This window comes from Cylas formicarius, unplaced genomic scaffold, assembly GCF_029955315.1.
Source record: "Cylas formicarius isolate icCylForm1 unplaced genomic scaffold, icCylForm1.1 PGA_scaffold_10__41_contigs__length_53128322, whole genome shotgun sequence".
Taxonomy (NCBI): Eukaryota; Metazoa; Arthropoda; class Insecta; order Coleoptera; family Brentidae; genus Cylas; species Cylas formicarius.
Window position 1 is genome coordinate 9,218,083 of NW_026844214.1, and position 25,512 is coordinate 9,243,594.

Consider the following 25,512-nt stretch of genomic DNA (forward strand, 5'->3'; position numbering starts at 1 on the left):
GCGCCAGATGGCAGGCTAGTTTCAGTAAATCCCGAAATATAAAAGGCAGCCCTCGTATCGTGGGATAGATTTTTAAATCGTCAGCATATACTAAGTTATTACAATTTAACTTACCAATTAGATCATCAATAAAGAAGTCTTAAATGTGATCCTTGTGGTACCCTCGATGTTGGATGAAATACAAAGAATTGATATGGGCAGATAATTTCCAATTACACTCCCGTCATATTTTTTATAAACAGGAATAACTTTGGAAATCTATTGAATATGTGAGTAAGTGGACAAGCGAATACACTGGTACACAAAGAAGCTAGGGATGCCATCAGTACCGACTGTTGGTTTATCTTTCATTTGAATAATTCACCTACAATATACATTTAAACAATTCTCTTCTGGAAAAGGGTAACAATTTTAAATTTTATTTCTAAATTACAAAAGAGAACTAAATCAATAGTTAAAAAATATGAAAATACCTAACTATTTATTGTTTATTTATAAAATCACATTAACAATTTACAATATACTCATATTTATACATACAACTCGATTTATATATAGTGTTCGAAGTGTTTTCGGAGCGCGAGCATTGAAGATGCCAAGTGAGATTTTGGCGAAACGTCTGCAGGATTCCAGTCGGATGCAGGATTTGCAGGATTCCAGTCGGATGCAGGATTCCAGTCGGAGTTCAACGAGCGAACGGATGATATCCCGGAATATAGTGTCATCATATATATATATATATATATATATATATATATATATATATATATATATATATATATATATATATATATATATATATATTTGTCGGATATATACATTGCTGTAACCTTATCCATGCACACAGGATTTTACTATTTTAAAAAACATTTATTAACCAACACCAGTAGCAAATTATTAGTAAGTAAGTATTCTACATTCTACGTTTTATTTTAGCTCCAATAGGAATGCGGTCAGATATGTGAAATTTGGGTCACGCTGTAGATCAGTATATCATCATATTACACAAACAATTTGGTTAGTAAGTTTTAACCGCCATTTCCACGTTGCTTTGCATAATTTATCTTAATTATTTCGAATAACAAGGGACAACGCCCGTTAACAACAACCCGTCGCAGGGGTGAACCTAACAGGGCAAAGATAACGCGAGGGTCGCTCTTCATAAAACTCACTGCCTCAGTTTGTAACATCGCCGTGTTTAATCCATTTTGCTAAGCATCACCGATATAATGATCTTTATTAACTTGATCCCTCTTTATAAAATTTGTAGGCATTCCGCCTCTATAGAATTTAATTTCCCCAAAGGATAACGTTATTCGAGGGGCGGTTTTCGGTATCTGAACAACTCAATTCGGAAATTGAAATAACAATTTGTTCTTGCCCGGCTAGGTCGGTCGTCAACTTTATGAACTGCGTACTTTTTTAAAGTTGCTCATAATAAATATTACTAAACTTTCGTCGGGTTTTATTTATTTAAAAAATAGAAACGACTATTTTGCGAAATTGTGTTGTTAATGGCAATCTAAGGTCAAAACTACATACCTAATAGATAATATAGCGGCCTAATCATGGTAAAAATTGCCACCGTCCGTCAGAAGGCAATGATATTTTGGTAGATAACCTGACAAGCAAACAAAATATGACATTGCGCAAGTAGGCGGAACCAACATGTTATGTCACTGATGTCACGCGGAGCTTGCTTTGGCGGGATTCCTAATCAAATCTCATTATGTTGTGTTTTTTCGGTCTTCATAAAATTTCACGTTTTTTTTGTGGTTTAGATTTATTTGAAATTATTTTGTATCAAAATGCAATGTTCTGTGGCGGGCTGCAATACAAATAACAGATTAAAACGTTTTTCTACTCCCGTCTGTAAAATACTTAATTACCCACCGATCTAGCGTGCGGGAAGCGTCACTTTGCCACGTCAGCTTCGTTTCCCATGCACCCGAGCCACTTCGGACATTTCCGGGATTTTACCGCACGGATTTGGGGGCAATCGGATGTTTTCGGAGATTTTGCCGCACGGTTTGAAATTTGACGTTAGTCAATTCTGGCGGTCATATCAGTGAATGTATTCGTATTGTCTTGCAAGAATGTACCCAAAAACTAATACACAAAAAAATGTTAGTCAGACAATTTAAATACTTCGTGCTATAACCTACAATTAAAATCTAGTTGACTATTCGGTAAGTAAAGTGACATTTATAATTTAGGTTTCCCACAAAAATTGTACATACCGTTAGCATGAACCTTAGTGGTTTTTATAGTTTTTATATTAATATCTTACCAACACCAATTGTACCATTTGCAAATAGCCATGTCTCATCAATACAAACAAAATAAAATTGAAGGTTAGGGCCTGCTTTTTCTTGCTTATACCATCTTGAAAATTTAATCCTCTTGAAAGCAATATTTGACAGATAATTTTTCTTCCAAACACAGTCTTTTTGTAATAAACTTCTTAATGATCAATTGTAAACATTAAACAAACAGCGTTTTAATACACCTCTCTCTGTATAACATACTGAGTTAAAAAGGGACAATAGCAGAACCGACCGAAACGATAAACGAATAGGTTTAATAGCAACTAGTAAATATTTTGTTTGAATGGTAAAAAATTTAGTAATGCTATAATCTGTTATTGTTTTTGATTTGTGATTTATGATGTTTTTCGTGACGGTCGTAAAAAAGTATAGTATGCAACACGTTTTGTAAACTTTTTAAGTTACTCGTTTATTAAACACTAGCTCCGCTCGTGCCAAATAAACTCGTGATTCAAATGCCGTTTACCGCACTTGTTGCATATTATAATATTTTTTACTCCATTCTGAACTGTAAAATACCTAATTATACACCGATCTAGAGTGCGGAAAGCTTCACTTTTCCGCGTGAGTTTCTTGGCCCATTGATCTAAGCTACTTCGGACATTTCAGGCATTTTGCCCCATGAATTTTGACATTTGTCAATTCTGACGGTCATGTAAGCGAATGTATTCGTGATGTTTTTCAAAATTGTACCCAAAAACCAACGGTCGTAGAAAAAGTATAGTATGCAACACCTTCGGTAAACTTTTTAAGTCACTCGTTTATTAAACACTCGCTCCGATCGTGCCAAATAAACTCGTGAGTTAAATGCCGTTTACCAAATTTGTTCCATAATATACTATTTTATTCCACTGGTTGATTTTACCTACATGTTCGGCGGCATTTATATAACGATGCGAATGCGAAATATTATAAATAGTATTGTTTATAAAAGACAATGCTATAGTCAGACTTTATAATTATGATATTTTTCTGTGAATTTTTAATTTTTTTGAGAGCTCTGCAGCGCTGAAGTGCTGCATTGGTTCCAAATGGGGACATTTTTTGTGTAGTTCTCTCTCTCACTCATTATTAACTTTCCCAATGTACGTATTAATAATAATCCATTAACTGTCAAATTTTCTAAATGTTCAAATTCATTGACAATTGTCTATAAAAGGAAAATATGCCAATTTTTACAGAAAGCTGCTTTTATTTTGCAATTCTTAATGATATATCAATTGAAGGAATTTTAAATTTTCTTCTGAATAGTTTGATTAGGTATTGAAAGCATGAATTTTTTGACACCTTCGTAAACTATAGCTAAAATTTCAGGGTTCTACGAATTCAAATATGACTGTAATAAAGATTCAAGCTAAGTTTTGAAAACAAAATAGGGAAAATCTTTAATTGCTCGAAAATTGCTAAAGATAGGCAGAAGGTATTATACTATTTTTTGAAGAAACATCGCTTAAAATATATTAGATTGCCGTCTACCGTGGATCACTTCGTATGGTGAAAACAAACAGGTAATGTTGATTGGGTGAAAACGTAAGCGCTGCAAAAGTGTATTACCTATTTGAAATTAATTTCGTTTATTTAATGATCTAATAGTTAAAAGTGTAAAAAAAGTTTTTTTCTATTCCCCACTCTGACATACTTATTTATACAGTGATCAGGAGTGCGCAAAGCGTCCCTTTAAGATGCCAGTTTGGTAAAACGCTGTCGCCCGTCGTTTCGGGTGTTTCCGGTACGTTAGTCATGGGTTTGGGATCGATCGGATATTTTCGGTAGATTTTAAATACTTCTTCATAAAATACTCGCTCCGCTATGCTCCGTTTGTCCCAAAACAAACACTCAAACTTATAGTTATGAATGGAAAAGTGCTAAATTACGTTTCCCTATGGGATAACATCCATTATTATCGTATTTAAAGTAATTACAATGTGGCATCCGGAGTTTTGTAGGCGAAGCATTGTTAAATGCAGAACATCTGGAGAGTTGTAAAGTGTGTTAGATAGGTTTAAAGAATAAATTTTTTATATCAGAAACTATTATTAGGGTAATTATTGTTTAATAGTTCTTGAGTGACATCCACCAACAGAGCAATTTGTGTTTTCGGATTTGAAACCGATGGACTATTCCTTTAAAGTTTAAGAATAGCGAAGTATAGCAAACGAACTATTTGTAAACAATGCTGCCATTCCAAATTTTACCTTAGCTTAATATTTTTTCCGCCAGAGGTCTCACTGTATTGTAAAGCACCCCAATTGGCTGCGGGAATTTGCAAAAATTAGAGTAGCTTTCTAAAAGTCAGATTAATTTTGTGTAAAAGGTGGATCTTTTCGTACAATACGGAATGATTTAAATTGATATAAATTGATGATAAACGGTATGGTAAATTTGAAGTTTCAATTAAATTTTTTAATTACAATTCCAAAACAGAAATTCCACTGATGTGAGAAAAGATTTTTGTACATAGAAATGTGATCTTTAGTAAAACCATTGAATGCATGAAACTAAAAAATAAGCTCTGGTGGCAACAGTCGCAAGGGTGGCTAATTGATAACACCGTTTTTTCAGGTTCCTATTATGAGATTTTTGCATATTTATTTTTGTGATGCTTAAGTAAGAAAAAATCCAAGAAATAATTTGTTCGAATAAATATTCAAGGATAATTAATTATTATTTTATTTCCTGCGATTACTTGATTTGAACCAAGCATTTGAATCACACTTTTATATATTAAGCTAAGCGTATAACTTATTTTAGAACAATCTTAAGTGATGCATGGATTTTTACGTATGCAATTTTTGTTAGCAACTTGGGCGCGAAATACTTTAGTGATCTCGATGAGTTCAGCATTTGGTGCACTATATATAAAAATAATTATTGTATCATATGAAGTCAATAGGTAGGAGCTGATTAAAATATTAAAATAAATAATTTATTAATTACATTCAAAATTTTACAATATTTGACTCGTTCACTGATAATGATGATAATTCGCAAAATGTATAAATAATTACAATTACACGTCGTGACACCTTTACGCACAAATACCAAGAAAACCATCGTAAATGTAATATCACCGTCCCGAAAGATTAAAACACAGCTTCACTTTAACGTCATTATCTTTTTATTCATCTGACAATTTATAAAATGTCACGACACTTACTCGTGTGTGTGGCCGTCTTAAACCATTTACAAAAATTTACGCCGAAATAAAATACTAACTTATCATTCTCAATAATCTTCTCAATTTAACATATTGCCCGAAGTTGTGTGCGAGTGTTATTTAACGAAAGTGGCGACTAGTTAAAATTATTAAATTGTTAGATGCATATTCATTACACAGGTTTTATTTAATGGAGGGACGTAATTTTGATTTAGATACCGTATTTGGATCACCTCTGAAGAAACGTTTTTATCAGTGAGCTTCCCCATTATCCTTACTCGGATATCCGGTATATTATTAATAATGTTAAAATTTAATAATAGTCATTTTGATTTAAAAAAGTGACACCCAATTTCACAAAATAGAAAAAGGAGAAAAGGAAATATAACAATACAATAGAATAAAAAAATACAGCCCGCAGCATGTCATGCGATATTAAATATTAGTTTCTTCAATTCTGATAACACTACTTAAGAGCTACTACGAAAATTTATTAATTAATATATTTTCTAATATCGAGAAGTGTCCCCCAATAGCACAATCTTGTACATTGATGAGTCATCGGTTAGAATATACATTATCCTCTTTTTCCTTTCATCATTGACTTTTCTAAAGCTGCTCTTGCTAAATCGGTTTATACACTCCATGACGATTAATATTATATTATTAGATAATATTACTGTTTTTACTTTTCAATTTCAAATTCAAATTTACAATGTTGTAATACAAAATTATCAGTTTTTTTATAATTTATAATTACACTAAATAAGCGAATAAGCGTGCCACATCATAATGCTTTTGTGTAATTAATTAAAACACGATTTTTCGTTAAAGCGAAGCAAGTTAATACGTAATTTTTAAAAAATAATCTATCCAAAACATTTGACCTTAGTATATCCAAAATATAAAATATTTAAAATAAGTTTTGAACTTTTTCTATGCCCAAGTAAGGTAACTTTTGTTTAATTTACTTTACTTTAATTTTTGTTTTGTTTTAAGCTTTGTTGCGCGTCTATTAATATCAGTTTATTTTCACGATTTTCTGTTAAGTCTCTCCATGTTTTTTTTGTGATTATTTTAAAATGATGTATTTTTGAGGTGCATCTAATTTCTTTAACGATGGACATAGCTAATTATGTACTCTTATATACTGCCCCAATTTTTATACAAAGATGGTCAGATGCGGAGGATTTTGTTTTCTTTATAATAAATGAATCAGCCAAATAATATGATGAAGATAATGATGAACGTAGGACTTCGAACACTACAAGATATACATTAGTTATTCTGTTATATCACGCATAGATTCCTAAAGATAAGACAAACATCCCAACATGTTGGTTTCAAATACTTACAGATACAAACCCCAAACACCGATAGACATTCTTGCGCCCGCACGGAACAGATTTATTCAAGATGGTTGACAGGTGATTGACGGGTCCAAGCCACCGCCCGCCGGATCTGTTGACGTCGGTTTCCGTTTGCTGGGTTTGCGGTCTTTTTTTATTATTATTTCGGGAATTAAGGTCAGAATGCTCGTCGAGGTCAAGTGAATATTTATATACCCACTTGCTGTCTACAAAAGGTGTCTTGCAATTCTTGTAGTATATACTGACGGTTGGAACTTATTTCTAACCGCATCCTTAAAATGTCAAAAGGATAGTCAGAAATGGAAGAGACACCACATAAAGTTAATATGTTGTCTTATATTCCCGAAAATATTTTTTGGTGTTTATTTTTCCATATTTTTATCAGTTTTAGACAATTATTGCAGTTCAAAGTTTGCTACGTACATTTAATTGCACGTGCTTTCTTTCTTCTTTTCAAAAATTAAATGTTTGAATTGGGTTTATATGGTTTGGCAATTCAATTTTCTATTAGTGTTTTACACATTATTTTCCATTTTTCTGTACCTACTTATCTGTGTATGTACCTATAATTAATTGAATATTAGTCTCAACTCTATAAGCCAACCAACAATTCAACCTTTATTTTCAGATTCTTATAACATAGGTATTGCACTGACAAATAAAATTGTATTTTGTTTGCCTTTTATTTAGATTTTATTTAGATTCCATGAATGGTGGTACAATTGACAGCGACCCGTTGATTTTAAGTCCATGCTGTGTAATCTTATGTAGTAGACACTTGCTACGAATACAAAAATGAAAGTTCCAACAATAAAAACGCATTTTAGTCGTCTTTGGAAGACATAATCGGTAATATATTTTCATGTATATGAGCTCGTGACTATTAGCGGTTGTTGTGCCATCTATGGAACGGTATACCAAGCAATACTAAAATCAGTAGAATTGGGGTTTCATTTGGAAGACTACACTTCTCTTTTTTGCGATCCTGGTTAACAAAGATATGTATATATGTATTCATGAAGAAGGGGACTCTCTTCTCATGAATACAATATATTTTAGGATATTTTTAAACGAGTTAGCAGCTATATATGTATCATTTACATTTTGATAGCATTATGAGTCTGGTACTAATCGTGGCACCATAAGCAATACGCATATATGCTATATTAGACTGCTGCTCCTAATGTCGCACTTTCTGAGGTTCTAACAATAATGTTAAATTCTACTACTCCAAAATTACAGTGCAATATACGAGAGAAAGAAGAAACTATAAGAAGTCTCACCACTACGTCCAATATTATCCACACTTAACTGAATTAACAGTTTATTTATTCAATAACTTTCTAGCTTTTTTAAGCCTGGTCTCATTCAAAAAAATTTGCGTTTCATTTTTCCATCATTGTCATTGAGGACAACGGGCGGCTACGAGTGGTCTTCGTCTGGACGTCATCTTCGATTATGATTGCGGCAAGGGTGGGCGTTTTCGGTTTGTAAGCGATCGGGAGTTTTTGGTAGACTTTAGCAACTGATTGAAAGAGTAGAATTCTTATTGGGTAAATATAATATTATTATTATTTGTCGCTTCTGATGATCACGTCACTCAGGAATATTTGTGCTGTTTTGCACAAATGTACATAAAAACTAACGCAGAAAAGGTATAATATGCAATACGTTCGGTAAACCTTTCAAGACACTCGTTTATTAAACACTCGCTCCGCTCGTTATAAATCAAACTCATGACTAAAGTTATGTTTTTCAAAACTTGTTGCATAATGTACTAATGTGTGTATTTAGGTATATATTAGTAATTAATAGTAATATTATGCAACAAGTTTATCTATGACGTTACATATCATACTTTTTCATGACCATCTGAAAATTCTATCACTATTTAAATTCTTCCACAAACATTCGATCACTTCCACATTTTGGGTATTATCAAGATTAAGAAACTTCTTTTTGGTTATGAAAGCATGTTCTGTCAGTGGAAAATTTGAAGTTACATTTTAAAAATTATTTTGTAAAAAAAAGAAATTACGTTATCCGAAATTAGCGCTTACTAATTACTGAACTTTTGTTTTGTCTAGAACACTCCTTTCACCATACTCAACCCAAAGTTTATAGATAAAAGCTATTTTACTGATTTCAAAGGGGGAACGCTGTTTTTCTACTTAGCGGCGTCGTGGTTGTGCAGATAAGGGCTAATTGTGGGCTGGACCTCACTGTATACTTTTATATTTAACAGGATCAAATATTTCTCGTTTGATGTAAAACAATATCGGTATACTATTTTCGAACCTTCCGGATTTCTCCTGCGTTGGTGGTTGTTGAGTCGATCTTGCTAACGTTTCGCCAATCATCCTGTTGGCTTCTTCATAGCTTAACTGCAACTACAGGATGATGGCAAGTTCAACTCAACAACTGACGCAGGAAGAATCCAGAAGTTTTGTAAATAGTATTACAGTAGCATGTGGAAGTTTCTTTGAAAAAAGCAATATTAGTATATTTTTATTTTCATTATCTGAAATAATCCTGCAGTCTGCGTTTGGCTATAGCTTGATTATTATGAGTCTTTGTGTTTTTTATGCATAATCCAGACAATAGAAAAATAGTGTAATAGAAAGAAATCATTTTTTATACTATCGAGTTTTTATGGATAACTACGATTACCTACAGGTCTTTTATATCACTATTGTCTCTAATAGAAGTTAGCTGGATGATTGGAATCAGATTAGCTTTTCTGTTAAAAAGTTAATATGCAGTTAGACAATAAAAAAATCGATAACAGATGTGCTCAGCTTATTATAATCTTATTATAATAAGAAAAAAATACATACTTTTTAACAATTGATATTTATTGTCTATTATAATATGAAAACAAAAACAGGATATAAATCTTAATTTCGATTTATAAATATATATGCCTTAAGTAGTTCTCAGAACTTTGTTAATGATCACATCGCAGTGTACAATATGACAATTATATAATTAGATCTCTATTTTTCTTATGCTAATGTCATTGAAAGTTTCTTATATCTAAAATTGCAACAGTAGGTACTAGACGACTAAGAATGCTCAGATATACAACTCACGATATAAATATTAAATTTACTTTTATAGCTTTTAGGTAAAAATTGACATTTCTGCCTGCTATAGAAGAAATGTTTCCAATATATTAGGATATATAAAATATTTTATGGACTCTATAGGAAGAGTACAATCAACTATAAGTGTGTGCAGTCGCTACTGAAGTCGCCATAATGACTAAAATAGATATCACTAGTGTAAATCATACATCGCTATGCTTATAATTATTGCACATTCATATACTAAAAATTGAGCGTGGGAATACGACATTTTGCAATAATAATATAAATGTTGTAAGCAAAATGCCAGGCAAGTATGAGACTTATTAACAAGTATTGAAGAGTACGAAAAATTCGTACTAGCTATGGTATTTCAATTAATAAAAATTCTCAACTTTAATCTCAACATCCGACTTTGCCGAATATATGCCAAAATTATATCATCGAGTTAAAAAGCACGACGATAACCGAAAAAAAACTGTTTTACCTTAAAGTTATCTACATCACAAAAATGCGAATTAGGCGAGGTCTTATTTGTTAGAAAAAGTCAATAATCAAGAGTATTTGAGGAAGCAAACACTCTGTTTCGAGATATTCTTAGGAATTTTACAATTTTCGTTCGTAAAATTCGGCTAAATCAGAGGAAATTCTGAAACTCAAATACTCTCAAACATCTATCCTAACTGGAAGACATTACAAATTTTGTTGTTGACTCGTGCAAATTAACAAAAACTAGACTCTAGGTAAAAATAGAACCGCCCCGCTATTTGAGCGATTTCGATGGCGTTACGGCGAAATAAAAATCTCATATTTCTAAAAAAATCTTCGTATCAGCAGTCTCGAGTTTCATTAGCACGTTTCTTTTTCGATAGCCAATAATATAATTATATAAATCTTGCTACTTAAAAATAAATAAAATTATATAAAACAAATATATATTTATATATCAATAGAAAACATCTGATAATATATTAAGGCATTTATGGAAAAAATTGAGTAATTTACAAGAAAATATTTTAATATGCGTTCTACTACTATGCAATTTAGATTAGTTTTTTTTTCTCTAATATGTGACGATATTGGAATATGTTGACTGGGACTGGATAGACCTACTTAGCAAGCAGTTGATGTGGTAAATATTGCGGTTCGGGTTAGAGCAGGCAAGATTTTATATTATACCAAGTTAATCTTGCATAAATTTTGTTCTTCGCTGGGTGTTAGACGTCTAACAACTGATCGGTCTTGGTATCGCTTCTAATAGTCTGGCGTCCAATGGGGGCATATTTTGCATGGCTGTGGCGGATATCGGGGGCGGTAAACCGATGCAATCTGGCGGCATCTGTAATGAAAAACATTCCAGACCCCATGCGACATTTTTATCAGGAAATTTTGACGGCTTTTTTCTACCAAAAGAAAAAAAAACCTATAGTAAAGTATTTTAGAAAATAATTTTGTATTAAAAAATTTAGGTACCTTTTCAGATATCATTAAACTAAAAATATAGTTTTTCTACTCCCTCCTATAAAATACCTAACTATACACCGATCTAGAGTGGGAAACTTTCTGTGAGATGGCCGTATTTGTCCAAATCGTATCGGAGCGTTCGAGGCTCGTTCGGGGCAGCGCGGGAGGGAGGCCGGCAAAGCGTTTACGTGGAGAAGTAATTTTTTTCAATAGAGAATAATTATGATTTGCTTACATTTCAATATTTTTAAAAGACATCTATTTATATTTATAGTGACTCAGCTTAAAAGCTTCAGTTTCATTTTAATTAATCAAAGGGTCAGACCTATCATAAATGTGTTTGTTTAAAGGCTCTCAATTATTTTAAATAAATCATTGCGGTCATAGTAAAATTGTAGTTAAGTACCTTTGACTCCTAAAATTGAATACGGCGATTATCACGAATCATCAAAGGTTAATAAAAACGTGTGCCCAATTGTTCTCATAGCTAAAATTTATTCAATAAGCAAAATGATTTATCAATAGGTAATAAAAAATTGAAAGACAAATATTTAAAGCACGACAAATTATTTAGTTTGGTTTAGGCTTTCACTTCCCATTAGGTATTTTCATTTCTCATTTCACGACAACCTAAGTAAAGTGAGAATTATTTATTCAGATCTATAATGACGTTTTTGTTTATCTTTATCCAATATTCGAAACAGCGGTGACAACAAATAAATTCTTTATTCGCATTTCGACAAGTTAATATTATAGTTTTTGATGCTTCCATGTCTACGAAGCCAAATTTAGTAATATCGTTTGGCAACATTGTACGAGCCGACTCCTTGGAATAGAGTTGATTTCCCCCACGTAAAGCGCTTATATCTGTATGTCTTCGTCTAAACCTCTACCTTTATTTGGATAAAGGTTTCGGCCGTTTTCAGGTGTTCGTCGCCGGTGCTTTGGGTGATTTGGACAAATTCACTTCATAGCGTTTGTGGTTTTCCCGTTTCTGTCCCACGTGTCCGAGCCACTTCGGACATTTCCGGGATATTACCGCACGGGTTTGGGAGCAATCGGATGTTTTCGGTGATTTTACCGCACGGCTCGAATTTTGACTTTTGTCAATTCTGACGGTGATATCAGTGAACGTATTCGTGTTGTTTTGGAAAAATCTACCCAAAAACTAACGGTGGTAGGAGAAGTATAGTATGCAACACGTTGAGTAAACTTTTTAAGTCACTCGTTTATTTAAACACTCAAAAAACTCAAATGTCGTTTACCACATGATATACTAATTTTAAGTTTTAGAAGTGCGCTGAAAGATTTCAACAGGTAATTTTGCAGGACTCGTTTAAATTTTATTGCTCATACATTTCATTTTTCCCTGATATCACCAAAGTTTGTATATTTTTTCCGTTAAATTTGACATGGTCCATTGATTTTATTTATTTATTATATGTAGTGTAATATTTTATAATTTTTACTATTCTTTGTTTAAAAAATTGACAGTAAAGTGTTTAGATATGTGCCTAAACACCAAAATTTAAATTTAACGTCAAATGGTTATGTTAGAAGAAATTACCATCGGTTGTTGCGGCTGTTGGTGAGGAGGCGGCAGTGGTGGTCCAGGTGGTGGAATGTAGTATCCGGTGGGTGAAACGGGAGGACTGGGGTATATAGGCCAGTAAAAGATAGGAGCGTGGAGGTACTGCCTAGGTGGTCCCATCGGTGCCGGCGCCAGTGGGACAGGCGCAAATCCCGGTGCGAAATTGGAACTTGGATGGTATGGCGCTGGTATTATATTTCCTCCTAAATAAAATCATAAGATAATTAGCAATATTTATCGGAATTTTTTCAATTGTATGAGAAATATTATCGCATACCGCGGCATATTTAGCGTTGCATATGTAAATGATAATTTTATAACTGAAAACTCCATAATTTGGATGTAAACTCTTATTACAAGAAAAGCTAACTTGGCGAAGGAATGTCATTATGTACAAATGCAACCTCACAAACTATATAGATTTTATAGCACCTAAACAAGCAGGCAATGCACTTTCAGTCACTCGAGTTTAGGCAATATAAACTTGCAAAAGAAAATAATTATTTTATTATATTTTATTTCCTTTGTTAAAAAAAAAGATTTATAGTAAACGCAATTTATCAAAATTTCTGCTTAACAAAACCACCTTATTTTTTATAAATGCAAATTAATTTAATTTAATTTAATTTAAATTAATATTAAATATATTGTTATATTATATAAAATGGAATTTGGTACATTTGAATTTTCTTCAAAATCAAATTCAAATTTATCAAGTATTTGATGAAATCCCAAAAAAATGAAAAACTATCCCTTACCTACCTATTTACTAAATATTTCATGCAAAACATGGATTTTTGAAAAAATGGTAGTGATTTTTTTTCTATTAAAACATTAAAAACATTTTTGAACCGGAATCGAATTAAAGGTTTATTAGAAAAGAGTACAGTGACGTCATCGCTTCTCGCGTGAAAGTTATTTGTTTTCCTTTCCTTTCTTTACAGTTTGTAAAGAATATAGATCTACTTTATGCACGTTAAAGTAGAAGGTCGCATAGACTGAACTAATGGCGTAGTAGAATAATGTTTCTGTCTATTACCCGATGACATACTTTTCTAATAAATCGAACCCAAAATAAAGAAGGAGGATGCTTGCAGTAAGTTCGTGTACACGGTAGATTAGGGATTGTCAATTATTTTTATTATATTAAGAACACGGAACTTAAATTTAGCCTGAGATACAGGGTATACTGATTGTGAAACGTTCAAATAGAAAACAATAACTGCAAATAATGTGATTTGCTTTCATACATGAAATATGTACTAAAATGTTTATATTTTCATTATAAAAATTTGTACTTAATGCGATAAAATAAATCTTATTACTCTTATCATAAAATTTTCGACAAAAAAACAAACACTACAGGATTTAGAATATAGGATGAATATTTTAACACAGAATTATGATGAAAATGATAAACTATAATCGGTTTTTCTTTAGGAAACGAGGGGAAAGAATTGCATCGTTTTGAATAACGTTTCGTTTTAACCAATATCTTCTGTGATGTTTAACTCATTAGGCTAACTAATTTCAAAATTGAACAATGTATTACTGGCTCAATTAGAATTTTCATTTTATACGGTTTTAGAGAACTGAATATAGGAAACCTACAAATGAATATTTAACCATCGAGCATAAATTTACTAAACAAAATGTGCGCTACGATTTTGCGGAAAACGTACGCTACCCCGTAAGTCACTGTCCAGTCCTTGAAAGATAAGCGAAAAGCACACTTGAAAACGTACTTCCTTACGCCGTACACTTAAACACTCACAGTTTGTGACCCTGTACCTCAAGTTGATATTTGCTACTGTGTACCATGAAATTCTGTTTCCGGAATGTTTTAAATCAACACTGAAGTGCCATTTTAGTTTAAAACATTTCGGTAAACGCCAGTAGGAGAGTGTTAAATCTAAAAGAGCAAAATATTTATAAATAGACTCACCACAGTGTAGCAGAGTATTTTAACCCGATCCACACCAATATTTGACGTCAGCAGACACCACGAACGAGTCCATAACCCTCCGGGGAATCACCAAGTAATTTACTATAGCCCACAAAATGGTTTACATTGCTCATTTTTATTTCCTTTTTCCTTTATATCGACATGTAATTTATAAACTACAAAATTGTTCTTTTATTTTCTTTTTACTCTTACTCTTATTATTAGTTTAGCTATTACCTACAATGTTTTAACGCTCACAATCTTTTGAATTTCCTTTTATTCTTTATTTTTTTATTTTATACATTTATTGATACTGGAATTGGCGACACTAGAATAATTTTCCTGAAATTCCATAAAAATTACGCAATTGATTAATTTATTTAAAAATCGCAAGCGATGACGAAATGTTTCCTATGTTGATTTTTGCTTATAAAAATGAGCAATGCCGATTTAGCATGTATAAAAAGGAAAACTAACAACAAACCCAAAGCATTATTGTGACAAACATTTATTAATATAGTGTCATTAGAACATATCTTGTAAATGGAGTAAAAAAATAGCTGCATACAGTACAAGAAACTAGTGAACCAAGAGGATATTATTATTTACTAGGTCATTTTTTCTTTGGTGGCGAAGAAATTGAAAATTACACGCCTAATTAGAAGAGAAATTTTTCGCCAATATTTTAGCGACATATCCGTTTGTAGAATGTTACGGTAGGGTTTGAAAAAAAAACAAAAAAATGGTTATTCGTTACAAAAGCTCGATTTTTAGGATAGACCTTGTGTTAAATTAGTTTCGGGAAACTGCCTAAACTATTAATTTCTTGCTTGTTCGTTGCAATGAATAAATGTAGGCAGCCCCGACGAAAAATTTTCTTCAATCTGGACAGGTAATTTCCTTCCTCCACCAACGAATTAATTAATATAAAAGGACCTTCGCTAGATGATGAATAAGGCTCTGGCAAAAGTGACTTAGCATGCAACAGTTTTGTTAGTGGGAAGCGATTTCTTTTACCTCGGCGTGGCCATGATTTAAATATGGACGAAACTGCACCCCAACCATTACCTACTTTCAGCATATGCAAAGAAACCTACAGATGAACAATACAAGTACTGTAATTTACTTTTCAAAAACCAGGACGCGGTATTGTCTATACACGAGTAAAATCAGTGTTTATGCAGTTAGCAAATATATTGCTTTCATGTTCTTTTGGAATGTTTAAAAAAGTGTAAATATAAGAGTAATATATTTTAAAAGACCATATTACCTATTCTACGCGATTATTAACACAAATACTTCTTAAAACAGAATTAATTGTGTATTTTTTTAATGAAACGTTTATTATAAACAGGATGTTCCGTAATGACGTGTCAATACCGGAGGAGATAATTCTTGGATTGATTTTAAGAAAAAAACTTTTTATTGAAACATACATTACCAGAGTAGTAAGTTTTCAGGAATAAATATGTTTTTAGACTATCTAGGAAATGATTCTAGATATCGTTCTAAAACTTGTTAAATTCTTTTTGCAAACATTTTTTGTAATTTATACCAGTGGCGCCAGTCCGCGATTTGTATCGTGCATTTTTTAAATAAAAACTAGTACGCCACTGGAATTATTTGCCCTGAGTTAATTAATTCTTTTGCATATGTATTTGCACCCTGTGTTGCAAAATTTAAAATGTCTAGAACATACGTAGTTTTTTTCTCAACCCTCTCTCTATCCCCTTCAACCAAAAACATAATATATTAATTAGGTGCCTACTATTTTGTAAGTTCATAATTTTTTTTCAGTCCTTTGTATCAAGTGGAAAAAAGCTTCCAAATTTTCCACTGTTTACATCGTGCTGCAGCTTTTTTATTTTATCTTGTATAAAAAACCAATATGCAATCTGAAAGTCTAGTGGTCCAAATGACATGTATATCATCGCGTTGTCAATTTTTAGAATTTACTACAAATAACTAAAAAAAAATAATCAAAAGTGAAATGAAATAAAAATGAAAACTGTTTTCACAATAATTCAATAAAAAAAATGCAAACTTGATTGAAATTACCAAGGATCTTGGGAACACAATATTATAAAGACATATAAAGTTTAGAGCCATCAGTAAAACGAGGTCCATAATTTCCATATACGCGAAACCGGCAGTTCTAATCTGTGTACATCGAAATTCGAATTCCCAATACGTGTTTCACAATCATCGGTTCATTTATTTCATTAAACACACAGCCTTATTAGAAATGAATAGAAACTATTAAAAAAAAAACAGACTTCCAGTTAAACTAAATAGGTATATAAACAGTCACCATCCGCCCAAAACACCAACTCACCGCTGTTAATAAGTGCTAACTCACATTCACCCAAGTCGACTCCATAATCTAGCGAAAGCTAAGGAATGATGCAAACGAGGCTTATATATCTAATAACTTACTACCGGACCCGAAATACCTTCAATAAAAACATTTTGTACGCACTAAATATTTTTTATTGAAGTAATTGGGTGCCCCTAAACAAACTATAACTAAATAAACTAAATATTCCCAATATATATTTATATATAAATTTAGAAATAGAAACAATAATTAAATTAATAATTACACCATAATGAGTTTTGTACATAAAAAAAGTTGTAGTGATTATTTAAGCTCACTACGTTAAGTCAAAGCTTAAATTAAAAAAAAAACATCCCTCGCCACATTTACGACACTGTCGTAAAAGGGCGTTTTTTCGCGTACCAGAATATAGCAATCGAGAGTAACCTTCAATCTGCGGAAATAAAGTGCTAGAACCACCGAAATAATGTTCAGCCCTTCAATCATTAGTTGGCAAACGGTTATTGTTATCACATAAAGCAGTTCGGTTGCACCAACAATGACAATCAACAGCTGCCGATAAAGTTTTCCTACAGATTTACCAACAACGTCTTCCTTAATGTAAATGTCGCCTGGTGGAATGTTTAAAAATCACAAAACGTTAGAGAGTCGTAAAGCCCGCCACCTGACGCACCCGAAATTTTCCCTGAATTCGTGTCCTATATCGACACACCAAATCCTTTCGGCATGCGCGTCACAGCGTTAAACAGCGTTATCAAAAATATTTAATCCTAGTAACAATAGGTATAGTTAATTATAAATATACTTAGCGGCTATGCTGCAACGATTGTAATTATGGTTTTAAAAACCACAATTTTCAAAGTATTAGTGCTAGGAAATTTTTTGACCACTCAAACTAAAAAAATTAATGTAAATAAGTTGTTTTCCGACAAAAAAAATATCTCGCCGATTCAATTTTGGAAAATATTTTGAATATGAAATACTTTGTAATTATATCAAACCCAGCTGCCCCAAGACTCGTTTTTAACTTAAAGCTATTGAAAATATAATCATTATCGAATTAAGCGGTAATAATCAGTTGAACTTGATATCTATACATTATCATAATATAAATCTTAGGGTTATGTAATTTTATTAGTCATTTTAAGGCACTTATGTCACCAATAACATTTCTTTAAGCTTCCTGCGACGTTTCTCTACATGTTGGGATAAAAAGACTGATATATAGGCAATTGGGCGGCGTTAGTCGTCGATACACCTGCCTGAGGGTGGAACGCGCGTTTCGCAGGAGTGGATTGCTCCTGGAAAGCGTCTCCATAGCTGCGCTTAACGGCAACGTGGGGCATCATCGGAATAACCTGAGTTTGACCCGGTAGTATGGGATACGTGGCCATAGATGGTGCTCTAGGTAGTTGCATTGGCATCCTAGGCGGTAGCATCACGTAAGGATGAGAAGGAATCAGGTGCGGGAAGATCATACCGGCGCCAGGAGTAGGAGGTTTAATGAGTTGATTGGGTGCGGTTTGGGCCGCGTTGGGCGACAAAGGGCCCTGACCAAACACCGCTAAGTTGTGTTGCGCAATTTGATTTATCAATAGCATTTCGTTGTGTGCTTGAGCTTGTGATTGGCGAGCCAAAAGGTTTTGTTGTGCGATAAACTGCGCTTGTTGCTGGGCGAATAAGGCTTGGTTTTCCCACATGGTCGGAGGACCACCGACGGGAGTCTGAACCAAATTCGGGGCAGTAGCGTTTGGCGGTGGTGGTGGGGGAATGTTAGTGGGGGGTAATGGTAACATACCCGGGCTAAGCAGACCTGCTGGGGCGGCTTTGGCAGGCGATACAGGTGCCGGCAGGCCACCTGTCAGTACGAGATTCATGTCCTCGCCTGAACACTGAAACACTTCGATATAGCGTTGTTTCTTTCCGTACGTCATATATCGATGGTGTTTTTGTTGCGCCGTTATAAATGCGGACTGCTCCGAATCCATTTGGATGAAGGCCTCGCCGCTCGGTTGACCCTGAAGTGAATAAGAATTACTATCTAGCGCGGGTGGTCGGATTGACGATTACCTGAGCATTGTACACCATGTGAACTCCTTGAAAAACGATATTCTTAGCATATTCTCCTAGAAAGTCCAAAATATTCTCAACTAGGGCTTCGTAGGGAAGACCCCTTAATCTTATACAGTCTTTTCGAGTCCCCGAGGTAATCACATGTTGTGGCAGTAAGGGCAGTTGCGAAATAGGTGCTATAATGGCGGCCTGTGGTCCCGGTGGGGGTGGAGGAGGATCCATCATTGACCTATTAAGTACCTGAAACGTTAACAATTGTTAGGCTTGCATCTACCCTATGGCAATTTTTATCTTACCTGTTGCACTTCCGCCGTAGTCGATCGAAACAATTCGATATAACGCGAGCCAATACTTTCCCGATGTTTGGCGAGGGCCTTGGGAGCATCGCTTTCGCTTGCGAAAAGTACAAAAGCATCTCCGGTCGCGCGGCCGTCCGGTTTTCTCACGAACAACACCCCATCTGCACCGTCCATTACCGTACAGGGGTTGTCGCCAGATGCAAAGAAGTCCAACTGAAAAGGAGGGGATTTCAAATGTACAATGTACAAAGCCAAATCGATAGATTCCATAACGACATCAAATAGAATGTTGGGCACAAACTTTTCACATAAGTAGTTTTTTCATATATTGTACGTCGTATGCGTTATTAAGCAGTGTTTTTAAGATAACAAAACTGATTTACGAAAAACTCCTAAATTAATTTCGTTCAATATTTCCAGTTTTGAAAAACGGTTTAAATTCATAATTTTTTCCGTGAACATAAACCTTGAAATCACTTATAAAGAAATAAGAACTACAAACGGTAAACGGTCAAACATTGTAATTTAGGAAACGTATGCCAAAAACCAAATACATGATACCGTATTCTTCTCACATACGGTTGCATAGCAAATGAAATGAAATGAAGCAAAATCTGAAATAAAAAATCCAGGACCTTAACTAACAAAATCATACCGGTGAGAGTACAAAAGAATAAGAAACTTTCAAATTTAAAATGTAAAGGATGTTGTTTGAAATATTCAATAAAATTAACCTTAGACTTTTTCAGAAATCATTCTGTATCTCAGAAAGCTGTGGAAATTTGGCATGAGCATCAAAAAGTACATTTCAACTCGTATTCAGAGCACCTTGTACATAACATTGATCTAAATATTATTAGTTTAAATTTATTTTAGAAATTACAGCACTTTGTAGGCTATTTTAAATGCAATGCAATTATCAAATTTTTGAATTCTTCCGAAAATTTGATTAAACAATTAATTTTCTCACATACTGCATTTATTATTAATGATTTCTATATATTTTTCAAAGAAGCTTCCACGGTATTTACAAAACTTTTGCGTCGGTTGTTGTTGAATAGAACTTGGTGACGTTTCGCCAATCATCCTGTTATCTTCCTCAGTGCTTAATTGACATTCGCTTGTTCGCATTCTACTTTATACCTGTTTATATACTGTTTGAGGGGCGCGGAGATAAAAGAGAAGCGTAAACATTGTCTCGGATGACTGATTCTCATATTGGAGATTTCTATAGATTCTCGGATTTTTCGCTAGCAGAAGAATTGATTACATTCAAGAATTTTAGTTTATCAAATAACATTTTATGCTCGGTTTCGTGATTGTGTTCGGCAACTGCTGACGAATTTATTTATCGTAGTCTTAAGGCTCTTTCATGATCTTCATGTTCATGTAATTTTTCGCCCTCTCTCTCCAATGTATTCCTTGCCGCATATGCATAGAATTCTAACTTCAGGTTTCTCAAACCGAATTTTGTTTTTGACGGATCGAAGATGTTGAAAAATTTTTGGACAAGTGGTAAATCCGATTGTGACGTAATATTTCTTAAGAACTTTTGATATATTTTGAATGTAAGAAAGGACAACAGTGGCAAGTCTGGGTCTGCTTTCGGACTCCAATGTGGAAATTTAATTTTGATTTGATTTTGGTTTAATATGGAAGGTGTCGAGGGCTTTCTTCTCAAAGACTTCCATCAATATATTTGCGATAACTGTTGATAATGGAGAACCCGTAGATGTTCCTGACGTTTGTTCAAAAATTTGACCGTTATATGTTCCAGAAAAGCATTTTCCAAATTAGATGAGAAGATTAAGGTTAAGTGTATAGAGTAGAATGCGAGCCAGTTAGAGTTAAGCAAGTTCGATTCAACAGGAGGTATCCAGAAGTTTTGTAAATAGTGATTTCTATATAGTTCAGATATTAATCATTTCAGAGTTCATCGAATCATACTAAGGTGTTCTTACCTCAACCCATTACGGATGAAATGTTATCTGACAAGTATGATACATGTTCACATTTTAAAGGGCAGCGATAATTAAAAGTAAAACGAATGAAGAAGTAACCTTTTCCAAATTACAGCCAAAGAGGAAATTCTTGTTTGCGACTGGTTAATGATCGAATCTCAAGGCTACTTAAAATTAAGCACTTTTTAAATTCTTCTCTAAGGTGGTAAAATATTTTGGTGGTATGCAGTAATGGCAGCAATATGTAAAAAATATTTAGTTGAATTGGCGAGCTGGCGACAAAAAGTGAAGAAATATTAGGAGCTTTTAAATCAGGTTGTGCGACAAAAACAAGTCTTAAAACCAAGCTTCAAACAAATAATTTCAAAACTAAAGAGGTTTCTCGTTAAAATTTTAAAATCATAGATAGAAGATATGAAACGTAATGAATAATATTTACCACTTGTTTGGCCGAACAGTCGTATGGTAAACCTCGCATTCGGACGATGACGGCTGCACCTCTTGACAAAAATGCCAGCGCTTCGCAGCTGCTCCCTCCAGCGACCGAGAGGAAATCATCACCAGTGGCCCGGTACACCTCGATGTAGCGGGTGTTAATGTGATGCTTGTGCCGTTTGAGAGCCATATCACGGTGTTCCTGAGATACGAATCTGACTAGTGCTTCGCCGTTACGTCTGCCCATAGACGAAAGGCAAAGAGCTACTCCACCTCTACATTCACAAACAAGACGAACACCGTTAGTAAATAATTAACTTGAGCCTGGAAAAACAAATTTTTTGGCAAAGCTAAAAATCGCAGTTAATCTGTTCATTATATTATTTTCATTATTATTTCATTTCATTAATATTTTGTTAACTAACAAATATTATTTGTGACCCAAGAGCATTCCTGTCTTAAACAAACTAAATCCGCACTTTTATTTTTGACCCTATTTAATCACTTGAGCAGATACGAGAAGAGGTCCTAAGCTTACTTAGGTAAATTTTTAATAAGCCTCCTTGCCTTCATTTAGGGAAACGAAAAAAACAGACAATGAGATGAGTGCAAAAGCAATAAGAGTGTCTACTAGCGTGTCTCCTTACTTTGCCACATTTAATCCTCGAAAAAACTTCGCAATGTCTTGATCGCTGCTTTGCCACGGAAGTCCTCTTGCTCTTACAACGCAATTGCTGTCGATTTCATCGTCTTTCGAACTGAAACACACTCGTCGTAATTGTTGCGTCACTTGCGATAACACGAAAATATCGACAAGCACGAATATATTACATAGTGGCATAGTATCATTGTTTCGATATTAAAGAGTGATTTTTGTATTATTTTGCAATAGCAGTTAGAGAAATGCAATAATTCTAGAGGACTTTGATTCTTTCTTCGATAGATATTTTTTCCCACAAAATACATGTTTAGGTTAGCATTTTTTTTATCAGTATCAAAATCTACTTGTACTTCTGGATTCCTTCTGCGTCGGTTTTTGTTGAAAACTGTTTTCAGTCAAGCTCTGAAGAAGCCAACATGATGATTGGTGAAACGTTAGCTAGTTCGACCCAACAAAAACCGATGCAGCAGGAATCCAGTAGCCTGTGGACGTTTCTTTGAAAAATCTATTTGTATTATTAAGGGTTCGTTTATCTCGTTTATTTAAAATATATTAAATATTACGTAATGTCTGTGTTGTGTAAGTAGAATCGAACAAGATTTGATACTCTATGTAGATCAAGACAAGTGCCTCATATTAAATCAGAGCTAAATAAATACTTTATTTACTTGTAATACAAAATGACGGTAATTACGCTAATGATAAGAGTTTGATAAAGATACCGAAAGATATCGGTAAGTGGGTACAATAATAAAATTCATTTTTTTAAATAATACATTGCGGTCAACTTTAATTTGCTAATAAACATTACGCGGGCACTAGAAATATTTAAACCATGGAATTAAAAGTCCAAATTGTAATATTGTGGTTTGATGAGCCACGTTTCAAAAAATATTGCCATGGTCATAATCTGTTATTGAATCATTAACGTTGTAATAATAAATCAACTAAAATTTAGCTCGATTGATAACTTCTCTGACGAGTCACTGCTCTTGGCAAAAGTTGCCGATACCAAATGATTCCCCTCATGACGTGGTTGTTTCATAGGTTGTGAATATTCGATGTGATGATGTGACGAACAGATTATCAATAAATTCTTGCAAATAATCGGACTTGAGCAGAACATTTGGTCTCATTTGAATGTAACACACGCAGCTCAAATGAAATCAACGTTTCAAATCTACCAATTATTTTTAATAGAAACCGTAAATGGCTCATTAATTTGAATATGACAGATACATGTTTTATTACTTGTTAAGATACGAGTATTTGTTTCTTTCTACGCGCAATTTTATTTAGTTCAGGCAAAAATCAAAAGCTGAAAGAGTAAAAAAGCACGAAACATTATTATATAGCAACATCCAAAAATGCTTTGTTCTTATCAATTAACTGGTCTATATTTTACAATAAATGCAGAAATTGGTTACAAAATGAAGTTGCCTCAATTCTTCCTTCCTCCCTTGAACATTTTTAGCACATGCCATTATTTTATTGTCTCAAGATATACTCACCAGAAATAACTCAAATCACACACACATTAAAGTGAATTTAGCATCACCCAAAACTAAATTTTACTTATAAAGTTAGTAGTCTCTATATTAAACCGTATCTCCGTACAACCTTATTCAAAACTGGAGTATAAGAAATGTGACAAAACCGATAAGTGGTTCCGTAAAAAAAACCTTTAAGATTTGGATTATTTATCTTTTTCTGTTCTGTAGCCAAGCCGGCGAGTTAAATAAGGACAGATGCAAGAATCTGAAGAATATCGGTGTAACGTGTTATCTGTTTAGTGGGGCAACAAATGTCAAATACTATTGGGTTTCGTTTCAATTGCTGATAAGAGCTTTGATTTACACAGAGCAAAAACAACTTGAATAATAAATATATCCCTAATATTTTTCTATTTTTATTTACCGTTTGATTATCGCTTCAAAATGGAACAAACAAATGTTCGAGATCGTGGTGCTCAAAGCCTAATGACAGGCAAGCCAATGGGTTTGGTTGTGGTCCGGTAATTCGTGCATCGTGTTGTGTTCCAAGGTATATTAATTCGACTAAACGACATACTTAAATAGGTAACAAAATCTCACTGACCAAGGTATTTTCATCTGCTTTATTGAGGCATTCACGTAATATTTCATATTGACGACATGCAATTATAATTCTTTAGGAGTTTATTTCAGAAATTACGAAAGCTGGTTGCTTCTTCAAAATCAACAATTTCATTTCCTCTTATGATGATCATATTTTTTTTTTAAGTTCAAAATAGTCTATTTTGTAATCTGTTTCATGTGTATTACAAATACAATTGTAAGTAGATATAATATGGTACGTACTAGAATTAAATCACAATTTTTTAACAGAATATTAATGATCCGAAAAGTGAGTGTGAAATTTGAAATAGCGATGCAATGTTAATATATCTTTTTAGTCAAGATATCTCTAACAATTCAAAATTTCGAAAAAATGGCCAATATTATAGGCAGTTACTGCGTCATTCAGTGATCAGAATAGAATGGAAAAGAATATTTCCCATTGTAATTTAAATGCTTTCGTTTTCATAACGATTGCAATTAATTGAATAATGTATATTATTTAAAGAATGGAAAAAAATATATAAAAAAAATAATGCCCTTGAATACTTTACATTTTCTTAAAAAAATAATTTTGACTGTCAAATGGTATTCAGTATTCATTAAAGTAAACATATTCAGTTTATCTTCAACAAAAATTCAGTGCCCGTTAAAGAGAAATCGTGAAAGAATCATTGTTCTGTTCTTGCAATTTTTACAATGTAAGAAA

General features: G+C 33.3%; 1 protein-coding gene across 1 annotated transcript in view; it reads right to left on the bottom strand.

The window, feature by feature from the left end:
- Positions 1-9,698: 9,698 nt before the first annotated feature.
- LOC132708368 (RNA-binding protein fusilli) overlaps positions 9,699-25,512 on the bottom strand; it is a 62,743-nt gene continuing 46,929 nt past the window's right edge. Inside the window, exons 6-12 of the mRNA XM_060680664.1 lie at positions 22,694-22,804; positions 22,051-22,321; positions 19,648-19,863; positions 19,349-19,591; positions 19,077-19,296; positions 12,972-13,198; positions 9,699-11,279 (exon numbers count right to left, since the gene is read on the bottom strand). Coding sequence (XP_060536647.1) covers positions 11,166-11,279; positions 12,972-13,198; positions 19,077-19,296; positions 19,349-19,591; positions 19,648-19,863; positions 22,051-22,321; positions 22,694-22,804 — 1,402 coding nt within the window. The 3' untranslated portion in view covers positions 9,699-11,165. The remainder of the gene's footprint in view (positions 11,280-12,971; positions 13,199-19,076; positions 19,297-19,348; positions 19,592-19,647; positions 19,864-22,050; positions 22,322-22,693; positions 22,805-25,512) is intronic.